General features: G+C 46.9%; 1 protein-coding gene and 1 pseudogene across 1 annotated transcript; both read left to right on the top strand.

The window, feature by feature from the left end:
- The first annotated feature begins 4,451 nt into the window (after positions 1–4,451).
- On the top strand, positions 4,452–10,707 carry LOC142258955 (uncharacterized). The gene is made up of 5 exons (XM_075331507.1): positions 4,452–4,587; positions 4,717–4,896; positions 4,978–5,101; positions 5,185–5,298; positions 9,630–10,707. The coding sequence occupies exons 1-5, from the start codon at positions 4,510–4,512 to the stop codon at positions 10,547–10,549; spliced, it is 1,416 nt and encodes a 471-aa protein (XP_075187622.1). The 5' UTR covers positions 4,452–4,509; the 3' UTR covers positions 10,550–10,707.
- Positions 6,249–7,659, top strand: LOC142258956 (hydroxyacyl-coenzyme A dehydrogenase, mitochondrial pseudogene; annotated as a pseudogene).
- Positions 10,708–19,316: the final 8,609 nt, after the last annotated feature.

The following is a 19,316-nucleotide window of genomic DNA, read 5'->3' as shown; positions in this document are numbered from 1 at the left end:
GGGTAGGTGACTTATCTCCCGTCTGATATGATTGATCATGCCAGGTGGGAGATAAATCATTTTTTTCCGGCCCGAATCATGATCTCCAGGGTCTGAGCTACCCTTGGTAGCTGAAACCACAGAAATTTTCCGATACTGGGGGGCGGTGTACACTTTATTTCTTTATTGTTTGCCGGCAGCAGCGGTAGGGGATTAACACTATGACCACTAAAACATAATTTTACTACCCGCGGTCATTAAGGGGTTAAAGTCTACAAGCTCCGAAACCAGTTAATATCTAAACTTTAGTATTTGCATAATTTTTCTAGTCTCGGAGTGAAATATAATGTGGGCACATTTTGTAATTTGGATGATTTTCACTCTTTTGCTGCCTTCATACAAGAAATGGGTGGTAAATTGTGCGTCAGCAAGTGCACAGATCCGTACGCCATGTGTGGCCCCTCTACTTCCGTTAGAAACAAGAATACATCGAATCCTAATTCCATTGTCCTGTTCTTACCTGAAAAACTGGGAAATTATTTATTTTTGCACTTTTGTATTTTTTATTATTATTATTATTATTATTATTATTGTTTATTTATAGAGCACCATTGATTCCATGGTGCTGTACATGAGGGGGTTACATACAGAATACATATACAAGTTACAATAGACAGACTGGTACAGAGGGAAGAGGGCCCTGCCCTTGCGGGCTTACATCCTAAAGGATTTTTGGGAGGAGACAGTAGGTGGGGTGTAGGTTGGGCGGCAGCTCCGCACGGTGGTGGGGCGGCAGCTCCGCACGGTGGTGGGGCGGCAGCTCCGCACGGTGGTGGGGCGGCAGCTCCGCACGGTGGTGGGGCGGCAGCTCCGCACGGTGGTGGGGCGGCAGCTCCGCACGGTGGTGGGGCGGCAGCTCCGCACGGTGGTGGGGCAGTGGAGTCATTGTAGATTATAGGCATTTCTGAACAGATGAGTTTTCAGAGTCCGTTTGAAGTTTGCAAGTGTAGTAGATAGTCTGATGTGTTGAGGCAGTGAGTTCCAGGAGACTGGGGATGCTCGGGAGAAGTCTTGGAGTCGGTTGCATGAGGAGCGAATGAGAGAGGAGGAGAGAAGGAGATCTTGGGAGGACCGGAGGTTACGTTTTGGAGTGTAGCGAGAGATTAGTTCAGAGATATATGGAGGAGACAGATTATGGATAGCTTTGTAGGTCAGGGTTAGTAGTTTGAATTGGATACGATAGAAGATTGGGAGCCAGTGGAGGGTCTTGCAGAGAGGAGAAGCGGGGTGGTATTGAGGAGAGAGGTGGATCATTCGGGCAGCAGAATTAAGGATGGACTGGAGAGGGGCGAGTGTGTTAGCAGGGAGACCACAGAGGAGTGTGTTGCAGTAGTCGATGCGGGAGATTATGAGGGCATGCACTAGCATTTTTGTAGATTGGGGATTGAGGAAAGGGCGGATTCTGGAGATATTTTTGAGTTGAAAACGGCAGGAGGTGGTGAGGGATTGGATGTGCGGTATGAAGGACAGGGCAGAGTCAAAGGTCACTCCGAGGCACCGAACTTTGGGTGCTGGGGAGAGCGTGATGTTATTAATTGTAATGGATAGGTCAGGTGGAGAGTGTAGGGGAGATGGAGGAAAGATGATCAGTTCAGTTTTGGCCACGTTAAGCTTTAGAAAGCGAGAGGAAAAGAAGGAAGATATAGCAGATAGGCACTCTGGGATTCTGGACAGCAGAGATGTGACATCTGGACCAGAGAGGTAGATCTGAGTGTCATCGGCATATAGGTGGTACTGAAAGCCATGGGACTTTATGAGTTGTCCCAGGCCAAATGTATAGATAGAAAAAAGTAAGGGTCCCAGGACAGAGCCTTGAGGGACACCAACAGAGAGAGAACGGGATGAAGAGGTTGTGTGGGAATGGGAGACACTAAAAGTGCGGTTGGAGAGGTATGAAGAGATCCAAGAGAGGGCGAGATCTCTGACACCAAGGGAAGAGAGGATCTGTAGTAGCAGGGAGTGGTCAACAGTGTCAAAAGCTGAGGATAGGTCTAGAAGTAGGAGTATAGAGAAGTGGTTGTTAGCTTTGGCAGTAAGTAAGTCATTTGTGATTTTTGTCAGGGCAGTTTCAGTGGAATGATGTGGACGGAAGCCGGACTGTAGGTTGTCAAAGAGAGAGTTAGAGGAGAGGTGGGAGGAAAGTTCAGCATGGACGTGCTGTTCCAGGAGTTTTGAGGCAAGTGGGAGTAGCGATATGGGTCGATAGCTGGTAGTAGAGGTTGGGTCGAGGGAAGGTTTCTTTAGGATAGGTGTGACTGTTGCATGCTTAAAGGCAGAAGGGAAGGTACCAGTTGTTAGAGATAGGTTGAAGAGATGGGATAAGGCTGGAATAAGGATAGTGGTGAGGTTGGGGAGGAGGTGGGATGGGATGGGGTCAAGTGCGCATGTGGTGAGGTGTGCTTTTGAGAGAAGATGTGCAAGCTCTCCTTCGGTGATGGTGGGGAGGAAGTTTATGGGGGAGGAGCAGTGGTCTGTTATATGAAGGGGTTGTGGTGGTTCAGCAGAAAAGACTTGTCTGGTTTGGTCGATCTTTTCTTTGAAATATGTGGCAAATTCTTCTGCGGAGATGAGGGAGGTTGGAGGGGGCAGCGGTGGGCGAAGGAGGGAGGTAAAAGTGTTAAATAGCTGTTTGGGGTTGTGTGTTAAAGAGGATATGAGGTTTTTGAAGTAATTCTGTTTAGCAGAGGTAAGGGCCAAGCGAAATGTGTGAATTGTATTTTTGAATGTGGTGAAGTCTTCCTGGGAGTGCGTTTTCTTCCAGCGCCGCTCTGCGGCTCTAGACACTTGCCGTAGTTTTTTAGTGAGGCTGTTGTGCCAGGGTTGTCTATTGATTCGTCTTGCTCTGCCGTTCACAAGAGGAGCGACTGAATCAATAGCTGATGTGAGAGTGGCGTTGTAGAAAATGGTGGTACTGTTTGTGTCATGGAGTGAAGATATAGAGGACAGCGGTAGGATAGAGTCAGAAAGGGTGTGTATGTTGATGTGTGCAAGGTTTCTGCGGGGGTGTGATACATGCTGGACAGGGGGGGCAGGTGAGGAGGACAGGGCTGAAAAGGTCAGCAGATGGTGGTCAGATAAGGGGAGAGGGGAGGTAGTGAGGTTAGATAGAGAGCAGAGACGGGTGAAGATAAGGTCTAGTGTGTGGCCATCTTTGTGGGTGGCAGAGGCGGACAACTGAGTTAGACCAAAAGATGAGGCGAGGGAGAGGAGTTTGGAGGCCGCTGACTGGCGGGTGTCAGTGGGGATGTTGAAGTCACCCATGATGATAGTGGGGATGTCAGCAGAGAGAAAGTGTAGAAGCCAGGCAGAGAACTGGTCAATAAAGGCAGTGGTTGGGCCCGGGGGTCTGTATATGACGGCCACTTGGAGGTTGGAGGGAGAATAGATGCGGACAGAGTGCACTTCAAAGGAAGGCAGGACAAGGGAGGGTAGAGGTGGCATTGGGGTGAAGCTGCAGTTGTTAGAAAGGAGGAGGCCCACTCCTCCACCCTGTCTATTGCCAGGGCGAGGAGTGTGGGTGAAGTGGAGGCCACCGTAGCACAGCGCAGCAGGGGAGGCAGTGTTGGATGGTGTCAGCCATGTTTCGGTGAGGGCCAGAAAGGATAGATTGCTAGAGGTAAAGAGGTCGTGAATGAAGTGCAGTTTATTACAGACGGAACGGGCATTCCAGAGCGCTCCAGAGAGAGGGGGCTGCGGAGTGGCAGAGAGGGGAATGGATTTTATGTTGGAGAGGTTGCGGTAGTTACTACTAGATGGGGTGCGATAGGGGGGTGATAAAGAGGAGTGTCCCATCTGTGGGGGTCCAGGATTGGGAGATATGTCGCCAGCAGTGAGGAGAAGTAGAGAAAGGGAGAGCAGGTGGGAGAAGGAGAGTGGACGGCCTGGTCTGCGCGATACTAGAAGCGATCTGAGGTTTAGGAGCAGGTCAGCAGATGAGGACAGGTGGGGAGGTAAGAGGGAAGGGGAGATGAATATTTGTTTGGAGAGTGCTGGGGTTTGGGGATAGCGAAGGAGAGTGAGGAGGAGTGGAGCAAAGACTGTGAGGGCATAAGTGAACATGGTGCGAATTAGGTTTTCAAGTGGGAATAAGGGGGAAGGAACTAAATGCAAGTGAAAGACACACAGTTAAAGAAGTAGAATTCACCTTCTGGGACATTTCTGGTATATTTCTGAGCACTTATGAAGCACTTGTAGAAGTTATTCTTATTCCGGGAGCAATTACTCTTTTTCATTTTTCCGTTCACATTGTTGTATGAAGGATTGTTTTTTTATAACGATAATGTGCTACTTTTACAGTTGTACTATTTACATAGCACATTTCATGTTGAATATTTTTTAGTACCCAAGTGATATCTTCCTCCCTTATGTCCATTAATTTTACATATCAGCTCATCTCCTTCCCATTCAGGTCCTTATAATATCGGATCCTCTAAGTGATTTTATTCTGTTTAAGAAAATTTCCTATCCAAGATGTATATGGACAGGGACAAGATGGCGGAGAGGATATTACACCTCACCCTAGAGATCCTCTTCCGGCTTACTGGAGAGGTGAGAGATTCTGATGACGTCACATTACATCATTCTTATCTATGGGAATAACAGATGGACAGAACTGGAGAGGTGAGGACTCTGGAAATGTCTGGAGTGAGATTTATTACTGTGTCTCTCCATAACCAGGATTACACAGTAGTGAAGAAGACCTCTAGTGAGCACTGTCAGGCCCCTGTGTCTGAGGGATGGGGAAGACCCCTGAGCCCAATCACGGGGCCTCCACCTCACCCCCCGATACATGAGGACATCAATGACCAGAAGATCCTAGAACTCACCTACAAGATGATTGAGCTGCTGACTGGAGAGGTGACACTGCTGGGAATGCTGGGACATTATACAGTAACGCTATGAAGGGATCGGGGGTGACGGTATCATTGTATGTGTCAGGTTCCTATAAGGTGTCAGGACATCACCATCTATTTCTCCATGGAGGAGTGGGAGTATTTAGAAGAGCACAAAGATCTGTACAAGGACGTCATGATTGAGGTTCCCCAGCCCCTCACATCACCAGGTAATAGACAGGACTAAATACACACGGCCTATAATTATCTGTATGTAAGGAATGAATTCAGTCCCTGTATGTGTCTCCTCCAGTTCTATTCAGTAAGAGGACAACACCAGAGAGATGTCCCCGTCCTCTTCTCCCACAGGACTGTAAACAAGAAGACCCCGATGTTCCTCAGGATGTGTTTCCTCCAGCTCTATCCAGTAAGAGATATCTACTCATGTACTTTCTGCACTAATTTTGTGATTACATTTTTAGACTTTCTGCTGTGGGTTTTTTCAGCTGTATTTTCTTTGCTTCTGCTTCTTCTGCTGTTTGTTTCTAGTGCCTTCTCTATGTTGTTATGAAGGCAACTCAAATACCTGCAGAGGGTTCATGAATACTCTGTTTCCCTAAAAATAAGCCCTGGTTACAGTCAGGGCTAGTGTTAGGAGGAATCAAACTGTGCAATTTCTCAGGAACCCCACTTTCTTAAGGACCTTATCAGTTGCATTCGGAAGTTGATTGTTTAAGGACCTTTGATGAAGTCATGTGACATGATGTAAGCAAAGGTCTCTTAATTGCATGAGTCTAAAAGAACTGAACAGAAGACAGGCTGGCATGGTGATTCGGCATTAGGGGAAAGGGAGAGCAAACAGGACAATTTTACAGGGCCCCCATTTTCCTAGCGGCCCCAGTGTTTATATGCCGATTATAGGACTGTTCAAGAACCTTTTTGACATCACGTCATGTGACCAAAGGTCTCTTACTTGCAGGAGTATGAAGCTGAAGAGGAGACAGGTTGCTGTGTGTGTGTGTGTGTGTGTGTGTGTGTGTGTAGATAGCTAGATAATAGAAAAATAAAAGTTACAGCTGCACACTGAAGTACCACATTTTTAAACTACCAAAAAATATCTAATAAAATTATTGCTTTAGAGAATGTGAACTACTGGCAAACTACTCTGGAAGGATTGGAGACACCTACAGAAGGAGATTTGACACCTAGACCTTGATTCTTCAAAGCAATAATGCCAGAATTCTGTCAGAAATCACTTTTCAATCAATTTTTTGTGCAACACAGAGTTGTGAAAAAAAAATCGTGCGACTAAATCATCACGGCGCGCTGTGCTGACATCACTCGTATGTCCTTCAGCTCCCAGCAGTGCAAGCAGACATGGCCTCCTCTTGCTGGTAGCTCATAGTGAAATGTATGACCTCCAGCGCCACCGCGAAGAAGCTGACTATCAAGCACATGACTGTGATCAGAGGAGGTCTGATGGGTGTCAGGATAGTGCATGTAGCTGCAGCAACCAGACACACTGTTGTTTTAGTGGACCAGACTGATGAAATCTTGAAAAAGTCTGCCAAAAGTATTGAAGACAGCTTGAAAAGGGTCACTAAGAAGATGTTTGCGGACAAGCCTGAGGCTGCTTCACAGTTCATCAGTAAAACCCTCTCAAACTTCAGCACAAGCACAGACCCAGCGGCCGTGGTGCACAGCAATGATCTGGTGGTGGAAGCCAAAATAGAAAACTTGGAAGTGAAAAACGCACCAATCAAGACACTGGACAGATTGCACCAGAACACACCATATTTGCCAGCAACACATTCTTATTGGTAATAACTGACATAGACAACTCCACAACTAGGCAGGATCAGTTTGGAGGGCTGCATTTCTTTAATCCAGTACCAATGATGAAGCTGGTGGAGGTCATTAAGACAGCAATGACTAGCCAAACGACTTCTGACTCTCTCATGGACTTCAGTTAAACACTAGGAAAAATGCCTGTGTCATGTAAGGACACCCCAGGGTTCATTGTTACCCGTCTTCTGGTACCATACCTAATGTAATTCGTGCATCTTCATGAAAGAGGTCATGCATCGAAGGAAGACATGCATGTTGCAATTAAATTGGAAGCCCGTTACCCAATGGGTCCTTTTGAGCTTTTGGATTATGTTGGTCTTGACACTAGTAAATACACCATTGATGGTTGGTACCAGATGGAACCTGAAAACCCCCTTTTTGCCCCCAGTGAATTGCGCAATAAGCTTGGAAAGAAGACAGGAGAAGGGTTTTATAAAGGCAGATGGTTGGCCTGGCTGCACTGCAGAGCTATATTGTTATAGTCTCTTGTTTGCTTTGATTATGATGACAGTTGTTGTTTTTACATTGCACGGTTTTCTCAGCACTTATTAACACTCTAGTGCCTTACAGTCATGATTCTCTATTTCATCAACATCTTTTTGTACCGCTGATTCCAAACATTGATACGTCATAGCCATTCTACAGTCAATAATAAATGTATGTACTAAAAATTAATTGTGCAACTTTTGGAGGTTTCACGCCAATTTTAACCAGCTTTGCCAAAATGGGCAGAGCTTGGCCAGAAGAAACGTGTGATGCCACTGCTTCTCTAATTCATAACAAACTGCGGCGTTCCCTATGCCAGAAATCTCACTTCAGTCCCTGACATCAATTTTCATTGTACATCGCCGGTCTTGGAGCCTTAATGTTTATCTGTGCAGACAGCAAGACCCTGCTACCTACTTTGGTTACAAAGCCTAAGGATAGGCCATCAATGTTACAGTCCCAGACAAGCCCATTAAATATTTGGCATGTGTCTCTATTTGATTTTTGTCTTTGGAAAAAATTTTTTTTTTAAATTGTCTATATTGGGGATCAATGTCACAACGAGATGCTTGCAGACATAGCCAACTGTCATGGTGGCATCAGGATTTGTAGAAATTATAGATTCTGGCACTCTGCATGTTCACTTTTCTGATGTCTGTGAGCAGCGCGGGGAGACGCAGGCAACAAACCACATACTTAGTAAGACTAGCAAGAGTAAAGCGGGCTTTACACGCTACAATAAATCTAACGATGTGTCGGTGGGGTCACGTCGTAAGTGACGCACATCCGGCATCGTTAGTTATATTGTGGCGCGTGAAACCTCCGTGCGATTGCAATTGAACGTCAAAAGGTTCATCGCATGCACATCGTTCAATTACTAAAAATTGAACATGCGGTTGTTCAATGTTCCCGAGGCAGCACACATCGCTGTGTGTCACACCCCGGGAACGATAAACACAGCTTACCTGCGTCCCGCGGCTCCCGCCGGCAATGCGGAAGGAAGGAGGTGGGCGGGATGTTTACGTCCCGCTCATCTACGCCCCTCCGCTTTTATTGGCCAGCTGCCGTGTGACGTTGAACGTCCCTCCCACTCCAGGAAGTGGATGTTCGCCATCCACATCGAGGTCGTATGGAAGGTAAGTACGTGTGACGGGAATTAATCGTTTGTGCGACACGGTCAACAAATTGAACGTGCCGCACATACGATGGGGGTATGTCACAACGCATGCGAGATCACATGTGTAATTGACACTTGTAAAGCAGGCTTTATTCTCTGCTGAGCTCCTTGTTAATGTTTTTGATCACATACTGTAGAGGAGCCAGTATCATTCGCTCCCCTTCTGTATATGCTGGCTGGACTATTCCATTAATGCCAGCTATAGTTTAATAGTTTACCTATACAGATGTGGTGAGGTGTTGTGATACAAACTAGTGGTTGTTGTGCATTATTGCTGTGAGCAGTTGTGGTGTTAACCCTTGTTGTCTTTTTGTTTCTGCCTTCCTGCTCTTGCTTTTCTCCTTAGTCTCTCACTGTTTATTTCTGTGAGTTTGCAGTGTGTCTGAATTTTGGTTTTCGCGTCTGTCTTAATCTGTATTTCCATCATACTCCTGCCCCTTCCTTCCTTGTTCAGGGGTAATCCAGAGGTTAGGGATAGCCTAAGGCCTCCTAGCATGAGGGAAAGTATAGGAGCCCCCTGTCCCTCATTATCCTACAGTCACATTGCGACAATCAATCAGATTATTTACTGTAGCACATTCCAGAGAATTGGTGCTAGGAATGGGAGATCCGAATTAATGAAGATGTAACTCTTAAGAGGGCTTTACACGCAACAACATCGCTAACGAGATGTCGTTTGGGTCACGGAATTCGTAACGCACATCCGGCCTCGTTAGCGACGTTGTTGCATGTGAAACGTACGAACGACTGCTAACTATCAAAATTACTCACCTAATCGTTGATCGTTGACACGTCGTTCTAATCCCAAATATCGTTGCTGTTGCAGGACGCAGGTTGTTCGTCGTTCCTGAGGCAGCACACATCGCTACGTGTGACACCCCAGAAACGAGAAATAACACCCTACCTGCGTCCTCCGGCAACGAGGTGGGCGTCACCTTCTTTTGGCTGCTTCTCCGCCTCTCCGCTTCTATTGGACGGCTGCCGTGTGACATCGCTGTGAAGCCGCACGAACCGCCCCCTTAGAAAGGAGGCGGTTCGCCGACCACAGCGACGATGCTAGGTAGGTAAGTCCGTGTGACAGGTCCTAGGTGTCGCTGCGTGTAAAGCAACCTTTCGATCTCGTAATTGGACAACAGATTCAGAATAATTTGTTTCATAATTTAATTTCTTATGTTATGGTTTAAAAAAATAAATCTGCTTTGCAAATTATATCATTAAAAAATAATAACATTGTGTTTTATTTTTAGCCGATGACTGTATCAGGAATTCAGATGGACCTCTAATATCTTCAGAATTTAAAACAGATGATCAAACTATCACACATGATACATATGAAGAGCATGCTGTTGTCCCAGATATACCTCCAGTCCTTCCTTGGAAAGCTTTATCATCTGATCTTTTGAAACAAGTCCAAAATTCCGATTTATCACAGAATTATAAGCAAAATAAAAGTTACAGAAGGGATGTGGAACATGAAACGGCTCCTACAAGGGAGAAATCATTTTCATGTTCAGAGTGTGGGAAATATTTTATACGAAAATCAAACCTTGTTACACATCAGAAAATTCACACAGGAGAGAAGCCATTTTCATGTTCAGAGTGTGGGAAATGTTTTATTCAGAAAATAAACCTTGTTACACATCAGAAAATTCACACAGGGGAGAAGCCATTTTCATGTTCAGAGTGTGGGAAATGTTTTATTCGGAAATCAGAACTTGTTAGACATCAGAAAATGCACACAGGGGAGAAGCCATTGTCATGTTCAGAGTGTGGGAAATGTTTTATTCTGAAATCAGATCTTGTTAGACATCAGAAAATGCACACAGGGGAGAAGCCATTTTCATGTTCAGAGTGTGGGAAATGTTTTATTCAGAAAATAGAACTTGTTTTGCATCAAAGATCTCACACAGGGGAGAAGCCATTTTCATGTTCAGAATGCGGGAAATGTTTTATACGAAAATCAAACCTTGTTACACATCAGAAAAATCACACAGGGGAGAAGCCATTTTCATGTTCAGAGTGTGGGAAATGTTTTATTCAGAAATCTATACTTATTTCACATCAAAGATGTCACAAAGAGGAGAAGCCATTTTCATGTTCAGAGTGTGGGAAATGTTTTAAATGGAAATCAGCTCTTGTTGTGCATCAAAAAAAGCACACAAAATAAACCAGTTTTATGTTCTGAATGTGGAAAATGTAATTCTCAGATCTTGTTAAACATGTGAAGAAGCCACACAGGGAAGGAACCTTTTTCATGTTGTGAATAATTGAAATGTTTAACTGGTAAATCAAGTCTTGCCGACCATCAGAAAACCAACAGTAGAGTAGAGTAGCCATTCTTGCTTTTAGAATTTGGCAAATGGTTTTTTTTTTTTATCATTAATCAAGTCCTGTTGTCACAGGAGTCACATGGGAGAAGCCATCACGATGTACTAGAATTCAAAGGATTTTATCCAAAAATTGGCTACAAGTGCTCTAGTAAGAATTGGTGAGGGAAAGAACCATTTTCTTTCTTTTTAAACTTATCGTATTTTTCGGACCTTAAGACACACCTAGGTTTTAAAGGAGGAAAATAGGGAAAATATATTGTAAAAATGTGGTCATGACGCACTGTTATGGGGTATTTGCTGCTGACACTGTTACCGGAGTAATATCCCCCAATTTCTAGCACAATGACGACTTTCTCTTTAAATATTGCTTATCACAAATCTGTGACTGCCTTATTTATTTACTAAAGCAATGGAGAGCTGCAGATTAGTGAATTTTCTAAATATAATCCAGTACCAAAACATTTGGAAGTGTCCTTAATGTCCCCCGAAAGGAACTTCCAGGTTGTGAGATCACACAACCCTCAGCGATCACTGATAGTGAAAGAGTGAGCTCTACGACCCCAGCTCTGCAGCATATAGGGAAGCCCTTTTTTTTAATTATTTCATGAATTTCATGAAATAATTAAAAAAAAACAAAAAAAAAAACGACGTGGGCTTTGCCCCATTTTTGTGTCTAGCCGGGTGCAACTAGGCAGCTGGGGATTGGAATCCGCAGCACAGGTTAGCCTGAGCTTTCTGGGCGCCTCTGCTGCGAATTGCAGTCCGCAGGCGCCCCAGAAAATGGCGCTTTCATAGAAGCGCCATCATCTGGCGCTGTATCCAACTACCAATGTGCACCATGACCTCTGGGTTTTCCCCAGCCCCACCCAGAAATCTGTCTATCCGATCCGCAATATGCCGAACCCGAGCACCCGGAAGACAACACACTGTTCAGCATTCACAGTCTCGGTGACAGATGACCTTGTCTGTCCGCCTAATTATAGAGTCTCCTACCACCAACAAATATCTGGCCTTTGCTGCACTCCTATTTCCCTCCATCCTACAGCAGTCGTTTTCCTGATTGCTAGTAGCAACGTCTTGCTGTAGTGATCCTAGTCCTGGCCCTGCATTCCTAATATCAGCCACACAGGCATATTTACTAGGTTGTGCCAGATCAGGACTGGGCTCCCTGACACTTTTCCCCCTACCTCTTCGTCTGTTACCCAGCTACCTACCTCTGGGTCCTGACCTTCCCCTCCTCCACCCACCTCCATAGCACTGGCCCCAGCCAGAGCCGCTCAGTGAGCTCTAAACTCCTCTCCAGGTTTGCAATGCTCCTGAGTGTTGTGAGCGGCATATTTAGATCAGTTACCTGGGCTTCCAAATATGTAACACGCTGACATCGAGTGAAGACATATTCACCCTCCAACGGCTGCTCAAGGCAGGCATACATCTGACAAGACACACACCAGGTAGCATTGTCCATGGAGCCGCTATTAAATGGGGATAAACAGTGTAGATAAAAGTAGAAAAACAATGGGAAACTTGTAAGGAAAACTCCAAACTCTGCTCTTGTGTCACACTATGATATTGTGTGTAAACTATGCACTGTCCTGCCCCCTCAGACTTTACTGCCCCTCACAAGCTCAGTGACCCTCGCTTACTGTGGCCGGGGTAAATAGTTCTGGAACAATCTAGAAACAGCTGTGGCTACTGCCCCCTCAGACTTCGCTGCTCATCCCTGGATTTCCAGGATATCTGCTCCATGTCTGTCCACGGCTTCCAGGATGTGTCCTGTCTACATACAGCCTCCATTACCTCACTGTGACCCCCTGACATAACCTCCCCTCACCCAGCACCATGACACCCAGCACAGCAGAGCCCTGCATACACTGAGGAGCTGACCATGTGACCCCTGACTCCTCCCCTCCATGTGACATCATCACAGGTCCTGTAAGCACAGAGCAGCCATATATCTAGTGTGCGGCTCTGCAGGTGGAGGTAGGTGCAGGGTATTATATATCTAGTGTGCGGCTCTGCAGGTGGAGGTAGGTGCAGGGTATTATATATCTAGTGTGCGGCTCTGCAGGTGGAGGTAGGTGCAGGGTATTATATATCTAGTGTGCGGCTCTGCAGGTGGAGGTAGGTGCAGGGTATTATATATCTAGTGTGCGGCTCTGCAGGTGGAGGTAGGTGCAGGGTATTATATATCTAGTGTGCGGCTCTGCAGGAGGAGGTAGGTGCAGGGTATTATATATCTAGTGTGCGGCTCTGCAGGTGGAGGTAGGTGCAGGGTATTATATATCTAGTGTGCGGCTCTGCAGGTGGAGGTAGGTGCAGGGTATTATATATCTAGTGTGCGGCTCTGCAGGTGGAGGTAGGTGCAGGGTATTATATATCTAGTGTGCGGCTCTGCAGGTGGAGGTAGGTGCAGGGTATTATATATCTAGTGTGCGGCTCTGCAGGTGGAGGTAGATGCAGGGTATTATATATCTAGTGTGCGGCTCTGCAGGTGGAGGTAGATGCAGGGTATTATATATCTAGTGTGCGGCTCTGCAGGTGGAGGTAGGTGCAGGGTATTATATATCTAGTGTGCGGCTCTGCAGGTGGAGGTAGGTGCAGGGTATTATATATCTAGTGTGCGGCTCTGCAGGTGGAGGTAGGTGCAGGGTCTCTATTTTCTCTCCTTTATTTTCATGTTTCTGTCGTCTTTTCTTTGTTGCTATGACGACGCTGAAGTCGGTTTCTTATTCAGGAATTATGTTTTGTGTTTTTTTCCTCTTTTTACAGGTTTTTATCTACAAAAATAAAAACAATATAATACACTGCAGTGCGGAGCCCGGATGTGAATACAACAACAAAAATGATGAAACCGGCAGAAAAAACGGCATCAAAGTGGCACCGAAGGGAGTTATGGAAAGGGTTAAAGGACTCAGCACTGCATTGCACTTTATTATTGTAATTTTTTTGTGTTTGCTGTTTAACCCCTTAATGACCGCCGATACACCTTTTAACGCTAATCAGTACACGACACAGACAGAGCCGCGGTATGAAATTGAAGTCGGGTGAAGTTCACCCGAGTTCATTCTCATCTCGCAACTCTGTCTGCTGTCGGCCGACATGTATCAATGACATTGTGCATCACACACACGGAACATTTCACATGGACATTACACATACTCATACACAGCCATTCCACACGCACACATGGCTAGCATACGCCATCACACGGATGTCATACGTACCGGAGAAACACCCATAAAAAACTGAACACGGACCCGAAAAACGGAACGTGTGACACGTACGTTTTTTATGCGGAAGTGTGTTTTAGGCCTTAGACCTGATGTGCAGTTGGGTACCCCATGCCTGGCCTTTACAAAGTATTCCAGCAACGTAAACTAGAGTTAAACCAAAACAATCCTCAGAGCTGACTTCTTACACAGGGCAGAAGACAGAAAATCGCGCAGCGCCTTACTTGCCCCCTCCCAACAAAATAGCAGCAGCACACAGTTTGTTTAGCAAGAGTCTTATCTCAAAAGAATTCTTCGTCCAGACTTAGCTTTCCAAAACATCCAACTTTCCTAATACCCACTGGTATACACAATCCTAGCAGAAAATTGAGACTACTTACATACCGTCACAGCACTAATATTCTACTGAAAGGAAAAATAATTACTTTGCTATAAAACCTTCGTCTCCATTTTGAGGGGAAGAAACATACGATATCTCACTATAAGGACAGATCCCAGGACCACTTGTCCACTCATTCATTGATTCCAGAAACTTATGTAACAATACATCTTCCAAGGATCAGTTAACCTCACATGTAAATAAAATTATCTAAACCGCTCTTGACACTGAAGGGAAAAAATATATATGTCAGGTATCCACTCAAATACTCTATATGGCTATGCCCTGTGACATTTCACAACCAGAACATCTTTTCACAGTCCACAGTATGGCCTATAACCATTAATTTATACATACATATTATTACACCAAGTCCCTTATCTCAATTACTCGTCACTTTAATGTTATTCAGAGGCTTCTCATCAATATACAACTTACTGCCTGCCTACTTTTATCTAGGCATTAGTATGACACTACTGATGAACACATATCCCTAGTCCAGTGTATTGCACATCAAAGATGCAAAGATGGCCAAAGCAAAACACAAAACACAGCACATGTAATTATACAGAGACTGTCCCAATTCCGTACTATGCAATCTATGCAATCAGTTAATGGACGGACAACAGATTATCTTATTACTCTATTTTTCAACTCTCATTCAGACATGCATGAAAAAAACAATACTCACTGGTGATGCCAGAGTTCTTGAATAGTGTTGAGCGGACCCGGATCGGCAAAATCTGGATCCGCACGGTTTGAGCGGCAGATCCGAGTCCAACCCGAACGCGGGATTCCGGGTGCACGATCCGGATCCGTTTTTTTTTTTTCTCCTCTCCTCTCCTTTCCTCTCCTCTCCTTTCCTCTCTCTCCGGATCGGATCCAGACTTCTTTGTAAACCCGCCGCGGATCCGCCGGACCCCGATTATTTGCAATCCTCTCAACTCTATTCTTGAACCGTGTGTACAGCCTTACCCAGAAAATTCAGGAAATCAGACAGGGTAAAATAAAGTGTAAGAATTGCATGGCAGGTCAGTGAAGCTGCACTGATTGCACCCTGACTGCTGAGCCCTGTATGTAAGGGGTTAAAATCCCACTCGCATGCCCGAACCCTGCCCCCGTTATGGTGTCCAATCCCACTATTTTCCTCACTATTGGTTCCCCTATATAATTCCCCTTACTTCCTGGATTTGGCCTCTCCTCATCCTGAGACCTGGACGCTGCTCTGCTGTTGGCAACCCAGACACAGTCTGCTGCTGGTGAGAGATGGCCGACACTTTGGCTGCTAACATAAGGGACAGAATCAGGAAGGATGGTGACGCCTGGCTTACCGCTTTCTTAGATAAGCCGCGTCCCGTCCCTCCTGAGGCTCAGGCGGTGACCCCGGACGGCAGGCGGTCCGCTCGGCGTACCTGTCCGCCGAAGAACCTGAGTCCCACACCGATAATGCCGCGGGGCGTGCGCACTTCTCGTGCTCGCGCCTCATGACTAGCCCCCCAAACCCTCCCTCGGTTCCCGACCGCAGTGGCTACATGCTATTACTGTCCCTCTGGCAGCGTGGACCTGCGGTCGGTAGCTGTGGCTTCACGGGGCGTTCGCACTTCTCGTGCGCGTGCCTCGCGACTAGTACCGCCCACTTTCACCCAGCTCCCGACCGCAGCGGCTGTGAGCCAGGACTGTCTCCCTGGCTGCATGTATCTGCGGTCGGGAGCTGTTAACCCCCATGAACCACCAACTCATGCGGATCCCTCCCCCCTTGTCCCCTCCCAGCTCCTCACTCCCTTCCAGCTCCCGACCGCAGCGGCTGTGAGCCAGGACTGTCCCCCTGGCCGCATGTATCTGCGGTCGGGAGCTGTTAACCCCCATGTACCACCAACTCATGCAGATCCCTCCCCCCTCACCCCCTCCCAGCTCCTCACCCCCTCCCAGCTTCCGGCCATGGCTGCTGCATGCAGACATTCTCCCCGTGTCAGTGTGGAGCCGCGGCCAGTATTAGTTAACCCCTGCCTTTCCGAACCGCTATTAAAACAGCCACCACCGTCACTAACAATAACGGGGACACCATGACTGTGGCTCCTCGTTTATGGGAGGATCTGCAGGCATAGTACACCCTCTACCCCCCCCCTCTCAGTTTATTCAGCAGGGTGCACCCCTGGGTGCTGGGGCAGTAATAAGCCCTCCTGGCCCCTTTGCACAGTTGCAGCCCCTCGCCATGCCACCTTTGGTGCGGGGGGCTGCAGGTGTGCACCCTGCAGTATCTGCCCCTCCCCCACCTGCATGAGCCTCATCTGCTCGATTATTAGCCCCTCCTGCCCCGGCTTGTCAAGCCCCTTATATTCCTGCTTTAAACCAGGCGGTTGCTGGACCCCCCGGCTCGCGGTCGTAGCTACTGTGGGCGCGGTATCCACTCTGCCTTGCTCTCCTCGGCATCACCCCTTCGCAGCCCTGGCCTACGCAGATGCTCTGCAGGTGTACACCCTGCAGTGTCTTCCCCGCCTCCACCTGTACAAGCCCCATTTGCTTCTGTTTCACCAAAAACGGTTGCTGGATCCCCGGCCCGCGGTCGTAGCCGCCGTGGGCGCGGTAACCGCTCCACCTTGTTCTCCTCGGCATCAACCTCTTGCAGCCCTGACCGCAGACGCTCTGCTGGATCACATGGCAGACATAGCCACCATTCCTCCCGTCGTTCCAGATCCTCTCGGAGGAGCCGCCGTTCCCGTTCATCGAGGTGCCGTTCTCCTTCCACTTCACCGTATTCCTCAAATAGCTCTGTTGTGCCCCATGGGCATCATCGCCGTCGTTACCGACCTCCTCAGAGGGAGACGGTTGTTGATCCTCTTCAGGAGCCTGCTGTCGCTCCCCTTTCGGATGTTGGTGAGTACCAATACTTGGGGGCGTTGGGGGGTAGTGCGGGCATGGCAGCAACTATCCAGACACTGTTAGCTAATTTACACGCGGGTGGGGTTAACTAGTTAACCCTTCTGTAGCTGGTCCACCTCCTTCACAGTCTGACCCCCCGCCTCGTGCTGACATTCATAGAGACGCTTTCTTTTGTGGCATTGCCCCTTTGGGATCCCATTTGGATGCGGAGACTGTCCGAAAAATATGGGCGAATAACTATGTTGATATATGGTCTTTAGTTACGACCGATCAACATACAATTGACAAGGAACGAAGCTCATCTGATCGTCCTTTCGAGAGGAGGCCAAAAGTGGCTAAGTCCATTAACAACTGGCTTCAGGCATTTTTTGTTATGGGATGTGTCATGGGACAGAAGCACCCTGAGCGCTGTTCTGAGATGTTTATATATCTCAACACCATTTATAATTCCTACAAGTCACATGGGGGATCAGCTTGATGGCGTTATGACGAGGATTTTCGGCGTCATTTGGCCCTTCAACCCCAGTTGAGTTGGGGTGTGAAAGCCACGGACACTTGGCTGCGTTTAATGCTGGCTCAGAAGACTTATGACCCCCTTTACCCTGGCACCTCCGGCTCAGTGGCTGTTCGTAGACCCGGCGCGTGTTGGTTATTTAATGAAGGCCACTGCTGCTTCTTTGGCCTATGTAAATTCAGGCCTGAGTGCTCCGCTTGTGGCGGAGCACATGCAGCAACTCAGTGCCTTAGTTCGTCTGCAAAATTGCCAGCGACACCATCAAATACGCTGGATAAGGATGCCAGTGGGCATTCTCGCGATGGGACTGTGGCTCGACTGGTACCCTAATAAAGAGGCTGTTGCTCAGCTGTGCGTTGGCTTTATTTTGGTTACCCTTCTTAGGGATTGCAATTGATTCCAAAGCTATGTTTTTTTTCGCCTCCCACCTGACAAAGCTTGCTTTTATTTCCCATGAAGTTTTTTTGGATCTATCCATAGCACATGGTGGCAATTGCTTGTGCGTGTAATTTTGTTTGTCCATTCTCAATAGGTTCTTTCTTTTTTTTTTTTTTTGCGTTTTACTTTGGCTAGGTCTTTTTTGGCGCTTGTCAAATCGGCGAGCAGTTGTTTTGCAAAGCACATTTCTGGTGTTTTTTTGGGCGGTTTACGTGTTTGGGTTTGTAAGTCCAGGAACGGATCCATCCAGTAGGTATTCTTTGGTTAACAACTACATGCGCTGCTCAGCTACGGTGTTTCCTCCTACCTCTAGAGGATAGGATAGTCCCTAGCTGTCAAAAGTTCCAGTTCTTGTTCTTTTTACGTCAGTGTCTTTGGTTTACTCGGCCTAACCCCTTCGGTTTTGGTACGCATTCTTTTAGGATGTATGCTGCTGCCGAGGCTGCACAGGCTGGTTTTCCAACCCTGATTTTCAGCACGTCAGTAGTGGTGTTCCTCTTGTTTTGTGCATTATGGTAGCCTTCATTTATTGCTTAACTAATGGACGGTGCGGTATCGCCCGAGCTTTTCGTATTCGGTGATGAGCTCTGTTCCTGTCCCAAGAGGTCCGTCGTGGTAAAAACTCCATCAGAGACAGGCAGCTATTTTATTGGCTTTCAAGATGGCATTCAGCAGGCCCTCTTTTTTATGGGTGCGGGTCGGAGCGCAGTCTATCGAATTTTGCTCCTCCGTGGCGGTCAACGGTTGAAAATGGTGGATGTTAAGCGAAGGCTGATTGCGCCGGGAGTCCGGCCTGGCATTACGCCTCGTTTGAAATGGTATATCCGGTTGGATAATTATAACGGTTAATTTTAAGCTGTGACTGATCCCAACCCAACAAAAGATGAGAGTTCGTATAAATATTTCATTATCTCTCCAATAAAGTTGATTTGGTTTACTACAATTGTGTGTTTTGTTCGGGCATGGGAGATTGGTTCAGTGGTGGGGTCTCAGCAGTCAAAGCTTCTCACCTTGCTGCAGCTGAAATTTCACTGTCTCAAGAGTAGAGTTGAGTGATGTTCGAGGTTCGCCAATTTCATGTTCGAGTGATTTTGGGGGTGCTCGAGATCGAACGCGAGCTTTATGCTTAAAGCTCGATAGCTCGAGTTACGTTCGAGAACGGT

The sequence above is a fragment of the Anomaloglossus baeobatrachus genome (assembly GCF_048569485.1).
Source record: "Anomaloglossus baeobatrachus isolate aAnoBae1 chromosome 5 unlocalized genomic scaffold, aAnoBae1.hap1 SUPER_5_unloc_2, whole genome shotgun sequence".
Classification (NCBI taxonomy): domain Eukaryota; kingdom Metazoa; phylum Chordata; class Amphibia; order Anura; family Aromobatidae; genus Anomaloglossus; species Anomaloglossus baeobatrachus.
This window is presented reverse-complemented; position numbering and strand designations above follow the sequence as displayed.

Coding starts and splice junctions, on each gene's coding strand:
- LOC142258955 (XM_075331507.1), top strand. CDS start 4,510: ATGTATATGGACAGGGACAAGATGGCGGAGAGGATATTACACCTCACC. Junction 4,588..4,716: donor TCTTCCGGCTTACTGGAGAG/GTGAGAGATTCT, acceptor CTCCATAACCAG/GATTACACAGTAGTGAAGAA. Junction 5,299..9,629: donor GTTTCCTCCAGCTCTATCCA/GTAAGAGATATC, acceptor TTTTATTTTTAG/CCGATGACTGTATCAGGAAT.